The following is a 10,989-nucleotide window of genomic DNA, read 5'->3' on the forward strand; positions in this document are numbered from 1 at the left end:
AGACATGCTCTAAGAATGATCAAGTGAAATTGATACGTACATTAAAAAAAAAAAAAAAAAAAACAGAGCTCCCATATTTCCAATCTTTCTACATTCTGGTCCTGTTTTTAAATAGGACCTGAATGGAGAACCGAATAAAGGTGCCCTTGGTAGGAAACGAGTTCCTGGGAAGGTGGCAAGAAGACAACAAAAACCAAGGATTGTTTCGATTCGAATAACCATGTACATGGCGGTAACTTTCAGGGGAAAAAAAAAACAAGAAAAAAACCTCTAGGCTGTCGGTAAGACAAATTGAAGATTCCTTCTCTGCCTGTATAAAGCGAGAGAAATTATTATCACAAGTTAAACGAGTGATGTAATTATTATCATTACAGATTTAATAACACCCAAAGAGAAGAAAAAAATTGGTTATTCGATATTCTTCCACCCATTGTAGACCTGAAGAAGGAAAAAGGAGTCTTGCATCAAGGAAAATGTGTAGGAACTATCTTATGGTTTAATAAATTTAAGAGTGTATTCGAAGAAGACTGAGATTATACGTCATGGGCGTATTGATTGCCAAATACAAAATCCTGCATGATTGAGAGAGATACACTTTTTATGTTTCTATATACACACACACAGTGACATGGGCACGGATCGAGAAAGAAGAACCTAGTGTTGTCAAAGAGCACGAATTGCTTTTCTAAATGATTTCCAATTTCACCTTTGATTGAATCAATGACTCCAGTCCACAAACGTTTTCCCGAAAATCGGCTAGAATTGTCGTGAGCGAACTAAGAGATTGCCTTCTGTCGAGCACCAATTGTTTGCACAATTGCTTCATAAGCTTTACAAAGGTTGATCAACAGGAAAGAAAACCTTGAACTCTTTAAGAACTGCCTCGAATAATTGCCAGTTTGAGCCATAGGATTTACAGCAGGTGATAAAGATAACGGCTAGATACCGGATCGAATAGCTGCCAGGCTGCTTGTGGCGAACTAAACACAACAATCATATAAAACGTAAACAGCAAAACATGTGCGAATACTTCAGTTGAATCATATTTCAATGCTTATAAGCATATGCTATAGAGCCGACGCAAAATATAAATATTTTAAACATTCTGATAAAATGCCCCAATGGAATTGTCGGGCATGCATTTTCCAATGAAAAATGTGAGGCAAGCCCGGTGTTAAAAATTGCTCCTCTCTCAGACAAGTTGAGAAGGAAAATTACCATTTTGATGATTGCTGCAAATTAGCAACACATGAACCTACCATTAGAAGCATTTTCCAACTACCCATCATAAAAGAATTGAATACTCTAAAACTGTGATCCACTAACCTAAGAGAATAAGCATTTACAATTCCATGAAGCTATAGGGCATTTACAAGATGTATACCCATAAGAACATGAAGGAATAAAAGAATAGTGTACCATGCTAGCAAAATCATCGTCTCTTTCTTCCCAAACTTTTCCATGACCACATAATCAGGAATATTACAAGGCTAACTCCAACAGATGTCCAGAAGATGACCAACCATGCAGGCATTGGTTTGGGATAAAGACCTGGCGGAAATCAAAACAATAGGTCATTTCTACAGGAAATGAGAGTCATTTTGGATGCTTCACCAAAGCTGAATATTTTAGCCAAGTGGAAGCATAACAAGATACAAATAGAGAGCATACCATGTCCAAACTTGATGCAAATGAGAAGTTCCACGATGCAAATAGCAAGGGAAAGCCAACAAAAAGCGCCAACCTTTTTCACAGGCTTTCTGGTAAATTGACATAATTTCAACTAGGATAAGCATACAGGTAATTCAGCCATTGACAACTCTCCATATAACCAGAAGAACAACATTGGGAGAGAAAGAGGGAGGGAGAGAGTACCGGTCTTGGAGATATGAATTGTATTCACGTGTTGTAGGTATGGCAATTAGCCACCACAAGATCAACCTGTACACTATTACAGGGTTCCGAGGAGGAACCCATAGACAAAACTTCAGAAAGAATGTGTTGAGCTCTACAGTCAGGAAGACAATACAGAGACTAAGAACTTGGATAAATCGCCATGGACCAAGCAAGGGATGCCATTCATCTTTGTCCCACTGTGCAGGTGTAAATTGTTCCAATGTTCGTTTGACCTAATTAGCAGGCGGTCAAGTTGCATGGTTAGAAATCACGCATCAGTATTCGTTAACACTGCAACAATATTTTCATCAAATGAAAATTATTTCGACTAAGATCAAGATTTGGAAGCCAAAGAGTACAAGTGAGAAACAGTGAGGATGACTAAATTAGAGAGGGAAAAAAGGTTTGAAATTCAATAGCATGTACTAACTTCTGGTTTGTATTCATAAAAAAACATTGTACTTGCAACTAAAAAATGTCAAAAACAGACACAAAGGAACTTAGTTGTTGAGGCCATGTATTACCAGTAAATTAGAAAAGGTGACAACAACACTTCTTCATATATATTAAGGAGGATACAGTAAGGTATAAGATTCCTTTCTTCCAGAGCAAGGGTGCAAATTGTTCTCAAGATAATTTTTATTGACCTACTTTTCTACCTTCAAGGGGGTGGGAATTTTGGCCTACCATGAGATATATTTTCAGTGGTCTCTTAAAAATTCCTCGGCGCTAGTATGTACAAACATTGTGAAGTAGTTTTAATGACAAATAAATTGTTCTCAACCCAAATGATGGACCTGAAATTGCCATTGTAATTCTACTGGCTAGTAGAAGTGTCCACTTATAGCTGAAGCTGACTCAGAAAAGGGGAACAGAAAAATGAAATTTACAAACATACCTTGCTCATAATATTAGGTTGGCGACTTATACCAACCCACTCGTATGTTTTTCCATCAAAATACCCGACTGTATGCATTCCAGCCCAAATGCCTGCAAAGAAACCCAATAGAAAAGGTCACAATAAGCTACAATGAAACAATTTAAATGACACGCCAAAATTTGAAAACTACTACACAAATCTCATTCATTTATCTTATGTAGTTTTCATGAAAAGGATTAAATACTAGATATTTTAGCTTAGAATGCTCAGAGAGAAGAATCTGATATTGCAAGAAACTGAGAGGATCGCCAGGAAAGGGAGATCTTAAAGAATAAGAGGGAGGGGGAGGATTGCCAGCAGCTTCACATAATTTTCCTCATGAACTCTTCAGTGCAGGCCACTTAAAATGACCAAGATATTGCTTGCGACAGCTAAGAAAGATGCTAGTCATACTATAGTGGTGCATTAAAGCCCAGAATTAAGTCAAACTTGATCCTAGTTTTGGTTTGAAAAGCAGAATATATCATGACTTCTACATGGATATTCTGAACATATTTTACATCAGTTATATGGTCCTTTAGTTACACAAATGGAAGCAACAGCCATAGAATCATGTTTCATTGCATGGTTAACACCTAAACATATAGAGCACATATCAAGTAACTTCAATATATCCATGGACTAAATTTTTAAGAAACTTCAACCAAATCATTGAACCAGCAACCATTTTGAAGGTAAAATCAAACTATTCCTTAAAAAATGTTGATTAATTAAATAGCCTAACACAACACTTCAGTTATGAGTGGGCATGGATTTAATATGTATGATAGGGTCAAGATTTATGCTCCCCAACCTGTGCATCTATATGATCATGTGCTGCAAAAGAACATGCATGCCAGTTAAGACCGTCAACCCCAACTGACCTGTTGTCAACCCCAAATCAGTGAGACACTTAAATGGAGGTTAAGTGTTTTGCAAAAACAAATTGAAAACCTCCGAGTACACTACCACTCAATTTTATAGATATTGATGTTGTTTCTTTTGTTTCATTGCAAGGCCAATGGGCTTTGGGCTAAACAATGGAGGGTAACCTGAGACCTATAAAGTGGAAATCAAAATTTTAACCAAGTAGTACATTATTCTCTCCAATCAAATTTTTTTTTTATATCCAGCGACCATCTAGAAAATGCCTCTTTATTTCAACTTCTTCAAACACCTGAATTCTCCTATAGCCAGACTTTATATTCATAAACAATTAGCCATTCATCAAAATGACAAATTAAAATGATACAGCCTGACAAAGCAAATTAAAAATAAAAACAGAAGCCACAACTCAAGAATTCTCACCAAACCAATTGCATATCAAAATATCAAGAATGATACTGTCCCACCAGCATTCATTGAAGTTTGGTAGCATGTGGCGGAAGGTAAACTGAAAATACCAGTAATAAAGTTAGTTGAGCAGATTGAACAAATAGCTGAGGACATGTTTCAGAGACCAGGAAGAAAAAGATGGGAATAACAAAAGGGAATGTTGGTACTGGCTAGGTCCTAACCTCCATCAGCTCAAAACCAATTGACAATACCCATAGAAGTGGCTGATTACGGATTAATATAGCCTTGCCCCACCATCCAAAGATATGAGCTAGAACAAATTCATCAAAAAGAGTGTCCTAGAAAGAAATAAAAAAAATCAGAAATATTTTGCACCCAGATACTGTGTGAGAGGGGGGGGGTTCTAACAAAAGAAATCATACCAAAACATTCTTAAACTTGCTTGTAGGATTTTCAGGCACATAAATGCGACAATCAGCACCATATGATCTTTCAGGTAGTTCTGCTCAAACAAGTGTAAACAACAATTAAGATAATTAGGCAAGATGTCAATATCCCACCAAATACAAGAATGAGATGTTAGCAGCTTACAAGTGTAATGTGGCTGTAGTACAGAATGATTTATCAACTAATATAGTGAATTTTAATGGTTATGGTGAGTTACAAAGCATTACCAATTCCAAGGTCAGGATGGAGAAACTTCATAAATTGCCGCGCGTCATCACGCTTCTGCAAAGGAGAAATTTTAACCTTCAATCAGTAAACTATTCTTTAACACGCACAGATCATCCAATTAGTCTGCAAAACTATTAGCTCATGAAGTGCATAAGAAATGAAGAACATCTAATTAACAAGTACGTATGTCAAATTTTAACACACATGATTCATATGGACAGAATGAGCTCCGTTTTGATTGACATATAGAAAGCTAAAAGGGTTCATTGTATGTTATTTCTTGAAATAGGATCAAAAGACAATTGATTATGTATGTTTTTTAGATAAGATTTAAAATACAATTAATTAGGGAAGAAAACAATGAAAATACACATTGCATTTGGATGGTGAATTTATTTAAAGAGTTTCATGGCTTGCATAAATAGAAATACAAATAGTAAAAGATTTGGATGGTGAATTTATTTAAAGAGTTTCATGGCTTGCATAAATAGAAATACAAATAGTAAAAGAAAAACTTGATTGAAATTGTTCTTGCAGAAAAATTGGTAGGCTTTAGTTATATTATCTTTGGCGAATATCATGGAAATTATAGGTGTTTAATTAAAAATTTAGACAATGTGATAAAAAACATTAAACTAGTTTCCATGAAAACACTCAAGAACTTTTTTAATCCCACGTAAAAGATTTGTGAAATTTATAAATGATGGATCAATATGAAAAGTTAAGCAGTGCAAGCACAGGCCTTCAGCTAGTTTAACTATAAATTTGTTGAGAGTTTATGCACATGGAAACCATCTCTATTAGAGCAAATTGCCTTGCACAAACATGCATGCACGTGTATATAAAGACACAAAACCAAATTATGTATATGTAAATGTGCGAGGAAAGTTAGCTTTACAAAAGAAAAATCTGGAGAAGCAAGTATGTGAAGGTGCAAGCAACAGCTTAGCACAAGTGTGCACGAAAGAGAAGTTGTCTTCACAAAAAGAAAACCAACCTGAAAAAGCAGAAATGTGAGGGCAACAAGATAAACAATGGCCAATCCATGAACTAAGCGCCAAATTGCTGGATGTGGCCTTATTAGAACCCTGCAAGAAAATACAAATCTGCATATGTTAAGAGTTCACTTGAGAGCCAACCTATACAGTTGATCGCACAAGTTTGCAAAACAGCCAGATAATTTATGTCCTCTTGCACCCACCTGTTTCTGATATTTCCTCATACAAATTACCATGCCAACAACCAAGTTATATTGAAACCTAAAACTACCTGAAATGCATCATTTATAATCTGAGATTGTTGGCCACTAAAGCCCAACAAATAAGTTGAGCACTTACATGCTAGATTTTATATTCTCAAATTTCAAATGCCAAAAGAAACCATAACATATGCTTAATACTTTGATATCCAATAAAAAGTAACAACATAAAAAGAAATTTCATGGTAACTCTATCCAGCAACTTACGTTGAAGGGGCTTGTAGCAAGCAATAACCAAGAAAAACTGCAGTCATTGCCCATATACCCCTGCAAGAAATAGTACATCATGAGGCATTCAACATAATTTTGCATTTCATCAGTACAAAATCAAATTAGCTAATCCCAAACAAAAGCACTGGATTAATAAGTATGTACAAACCTTTTCACAGATGTAACAACATCACCAGATGTACAGCTCTCTGGATCTAGGGCTCCACTTGCCCATCTAGTAATCACATAAACAGACAACAAATGAAAACTTGTTGAAGAATTTTAATACTCTTTAAGCTGCTGTAGTAATGCACAACTGTGTTTTAAATAAATGCATGGTCATCTTCTGCACAGACAACAACCAGTAATCAAACAATCTTCTATATCTAAAAGAACAGACAAGCACTCAAAACACAAGCAGACCATCTTTAGGAAGGCGCAAAACAACTCCAGGTGGGTAAAACTATTAGAAGCGCACACACAGATCATCAAAATATCATTCATTTGAATTCACTGACATTAGGGGAGACAAAGAAAACTTCAAACAGAGAGAACAATATCGAAAGCTTAACCAAAAGAGAGCCTCCTCTGACAATATGAAAATAGGATGCAAAAGTTCAGGTTACATGCTTCATAAATACGGTCACCCTTATTGCTTTAATATTTGTAAAGAAAAAAATAATGTCTAGCCAGATTCCTGAAGCACTCCATCATATGGCAAAAACAAAATTTGAACATTGCAACCAAATATAAAAGAAAGCAAGATAATTTTGAGAAAAATCAAATCCACACAATCAAACTATGCAAAGTAGGAATCTGACACCAAAGACAACATTCTTTGACTAAGATTAAAATTACCAAGAGCATCACCCTCTGTTTGATACAAGAAAAGGAACTTCATTTGATCACAGCAAATTGATTTAGAGTGACATTTTCAACCTATGAAAGGAACTGTAACAGCACCAAGGGCATCTCTGAATCAACCCAGACTAACAATTGGATAAACCAATACAGTCACAGAACAATTTGCAATTTTGATGGCAAACAGATACAAATACTTTCTTACAGAGGACCAATAGAAGATCCATGATAATAGCAGATCCAACAGGCTCTATTTGGGAAACAAAAATATAAGTACAAAGAGAAAAGAATTCAGCCAGGCTAGAAACACTTAAGAGGTCAAATGTCTAGAATTGAACATCTATTATAACAAATTTTAATCTATCAAATAACAAAGAGGTTGATTGGCCAACTTTAAGATACCGATAAAAATGTAGCAGTCACTCACATTAGAAAGCAAGCACCAATAAGTAACAGCGAAATAGTTCGAGGCTTATATGCCCATGCAGTCCAGGGATCTACATCACCAACACTTGCTAATGCTAAATCACCGTTTGTATGAGCAAAATGGTCCTTTCTTCTCACTCTTGTTTGACCATTCAGCTCCATGATCGCCAGTGCTTATGAGATGCAACTTGCTCACTGAAAATCATAGATCAAGTAAGAAACAGAGAGTGCTTCCATGAGGGGGGAGCACCAAACTTGCCCTCATCACCCATAAAAAGTAAATACTGTGAACAATTGAAAATAAAAATAACAGAGTTTCAGAGCATATGGGAGTACATTAGTTTACTTGAAGTGGCAAGGAAACAAGAAACAATTACTCAGAAGATGATCAACAACTATATCAACAGTGCATGCATGTAAGAGACTCATTAAAGGGATATAGGCTAATATGACTTCTTTTTGTTGTGAGGCCAAACATTGATCAACAATTATTTATATCTCACAATTGATTTCCACTAACCAGCTATAGTTTCAAGAAGCAAACAGAAAATGTAATTTTAAAGATTCTTTTTTGTACACGTTAAAAACCATAACTGGAACCAATACAACAACTAATACAAATTCCTAAATAAGAAAACTAAAGGCATACAATAAGTTGTGTATGGTGATAAATCTGTTTTTCATTTCACGGCCCCATTCCATACTAAGCATGATGGTTTTGTTCTTCAAATGCTATGAGTGCTAGATCAGATAAAATTCAATTTCGATGGGGACTACCACACATGACCTGCATTGTTGATTCAAGGAGCATAAAGCATTACAAAACATAAGGTACAAGAATTCAGAAACATTCCAATAAATGTAATTAAGCACAATACCAACCACCTCACCATACATAAAAGCATGGTCCCATAGTAATACCCTACAAAGAATGTTGTCATTGATTACCATTCTTAAATAAGAATGCAACCCATTTCATGTAAGCTCTCATCCGAAAACCCAATATTCGACACACGCATAGGATCCACCAAGAGAAACTTACGGCATAAACAATAAGAAACTTATACCAGCATACCCTATTTCAAAACTATCTCTTATGTTATCTGACTGAAAATAAAGAAAAATTGATCAACAAGACCCTTAAAAAAGGATCCAATCTTTTAACTGTGTTCCATAACTCTTAAACCTTTCCACGTTTTTTCTTCTTCAATTTTTTTTTTTTTCCCAGAAGCCAGATTGTACAAGGATAAATTTGACTAAGTATAGAAGATACTTGTCTAAGAAACTTCAAACCCCTGTAACAATAAGGCCAGAAATGAAGTCCTTGTAATTGCGTTACAATCTAAAAAATCTGCCACGGCTTCGCTATCAGAGAATTGATAGGATGCAAAAACCAAGGCGTGAAAATTTAAAAGATTAGACCAAACCAAATCTCATATTCAAGAGGAAACATTAAGCTTGAACACGAGCTACAATATTAAAACCCAGTAATCATTGAAAAGAGGTCACAGCTTTATGGCTAAGAAAAGTGGTCAAAACTAAGACATAAAGAGAAACAAACAACCTTTTTTATTTATTGAACGGATAATAAATTTACAAAACATGCAAATCACAAATTGAAAAAACAAATTAATTAGTACAGAGAATAAGACCCCACAAGAAATGAGGCAGTTAGTTACCTCGTAGTCATGTAACTACCAAACAGTACACCCTGTATAACTACTATGCAACAGGCATAATTACTACTTAAAATACTACACCCCATCTTTATGACCAAAAATTCATGGGAAAGGGACCATTTTTAATGATGGTAAGAAAGAAAATATCATTTCATAGGCAACCCAGAAATCTCAACAGTTAAAGACGTGGAAGAATTTACAGAAACTCGATTAGAAAAAACACACATCTATTACAGCAAATTAGAACAGCAAATTCACAAGAGAATCATCAAATGATTCATACATAACTAAATCACAACTAGGGTATCCAATAATTCAGAATCGAATCATTGCATGCAATCAAGAAAGCCTTCATAAGAGAAACAAGAAACGGTTGGAGTAACAGATTCAAAATGGCGACAGAGAAAAACAACAAAAAATAAGTAAATGAATGAATGAATAAAAGGTATTGTTTATAAAAATGGTTTTTGGGTATTTTTATTTAATTGAAAATGCAAATGACAAAAACTTTTAAGAAAAACAGATATGCAGAAAGGTTGCCTGAAAAGGCAAAATGGGCTTTTCATTCTTTTTCTTTTTTGTTGTGCACTTACGTAAGAAGAGAAGAGAGATCCCAGGCCGTACGATATTGCAGGCGAATACAAATAAGACCGTGACCGTCCGATAGATAATCGAAATCAAGAAAAAATAGAGGAGGAGGTGGAGGTGGAGGTGGAGGTGGAGAGGGAGATGTAGTATTACTTCAAAAGGATAAAAAGAAAAGTTAAACGGGTCTCTCCCACTCTCTCTGTTTAGGAGCAAACAAAACCTGGATCGGTGTGAGGTATGATTAATGGCAGAGAAGAGAGAAAATGAAGTATATAATATCTGAGGAGGAGGTTTAAAAAAAAAAAACGGAAGGGCAAAAAGGTTTTGCTTTGTTTATTAATAAATAAAAGAGTGAGATGTATGATGGCAACGAAGATGATGAGAGAGAGAGTGGATTACTACGCTACTACCAGTTCAAAAGTTAGAGAGAGAAAGAGAAGAAGAAAGTACGATGGTCAAAGATAGATTTTGGAGATGTTTTATAAAGCGTTCGGAATTGTGTTCATACCTGTTTTCTTAAAAAAAAAAAATATAAAAATATATATATTTTTAAATTATTTTAATGGGTTAATATTAAAAATAAAATTAATTATTTTAATAAATTTTCAAAAACTATACAATTACAAAGACAATGCCAAACAAGGTCTTAATAGTTTAGATAGATACGGTTTCTCTCTTGCATGAAGGGTGCGGACGGGTTTGAGCCTTCTGATTTTTCCTTGACAAACTTCTAACTAGGTACTTATAGTTTTAATAAACAATATAGTCAATCCCTCTGCTCCTATTTTTTTTATTTATGTTACAAATCATGCCCTTAGGTAAGTTCTCCGTCAATGAGGTGTTGAGTTGCGAGCCATCGCCAATTTAACATTTTTTTATTTTAAGAATATATTTTCTTTTTCAATTAAATTTTCTAATCTTATTCGCTGTAAGGTTTAATTAAAATTTAAAATAAAATTCATATTTCATACACTTTACATAAGAACACGGTTCAACTAGATTACAACAGTTAAATAACTATTCTGTCCTTTTAAAAAAATCAACAGCCTTTTAATCAGGGGTGTTACGGTTTTTTTTTCACTTGATCCATTGTTCATTTTCAGATATATTTGAACAAAATAATCTTGTCGTATTTTTTTGGCACTGACTTAATTATTCTTGAGAGAAATAAAATATTAAAC

At 34.8% G+C, this 10,989-nt stretch overlaps 1 protein-coding gene across 2 annotated transcripts; it reads right to left on the minus strand.

The window, feature by feature from the left end:
- Positions 1-514: 514 nt before the first annotated feature.
- Positions 515-10,205, minus strand: LOC118057890 (CDP-diacylglycerol--serine O-phosphatidyltransferase 1). 2 transcript variants are annotated; one of them, XM_035070620.2, is made up of 14 exons: positions 9,814-10,204; positions 7,543-7,736; positions 6,424-6,489; positions 6,252-6,311; positions 5,784-5,874; positions 4,786-4,840; positions 4,534-4,613; positions 4,333-4,449; positions 4,124-4,208; positions 2,795-2,886; positions 1,876-2,129; positions 1,672-1,760; positions 1,420-1,551; positions 515-980 (listed from the first exon to the last, which is right to left on the minus strand). In XM_035070620.2, the coding sequence occupies exons 2-13, from the start codon at positions 7,701-7,703 to the stop codon at positions 1,433-1,435; spliced, it is 1,269 nt and encodes a 422-aa protein (XP_034926511.1). In that variant the 5' UTR covers positions 7,704-7,736; positions 9,814-10,204; the 3' UTR covers positions 515-980; positions 1,420-1,432. The 2 variants fall into 2 exon arrangements, with proteins under 2 accessions (XP_034926511.1, XP_034926512.1); XM_035070621.2 differs by lacking the exon at positions 515-980 and adding an exon at positions 1,084-1,232 and having other exon boundaries at positions 9,814-10,205.
- Positions 10,206-10,989: the final 784 nt, after the last annotated feature.

Source organism: Populus alba, chromosome 10, assembly GCF_005239225.2.
Source record: "Populus alba chromosome 10, ASM523922v2, whole genome shotgun sequence".
NCBI lineage: Eukaryota > Viridiplantae > Streptophyta > Magnoliopsida > Malpighiales > Salicaceae > Populus > Populus alba.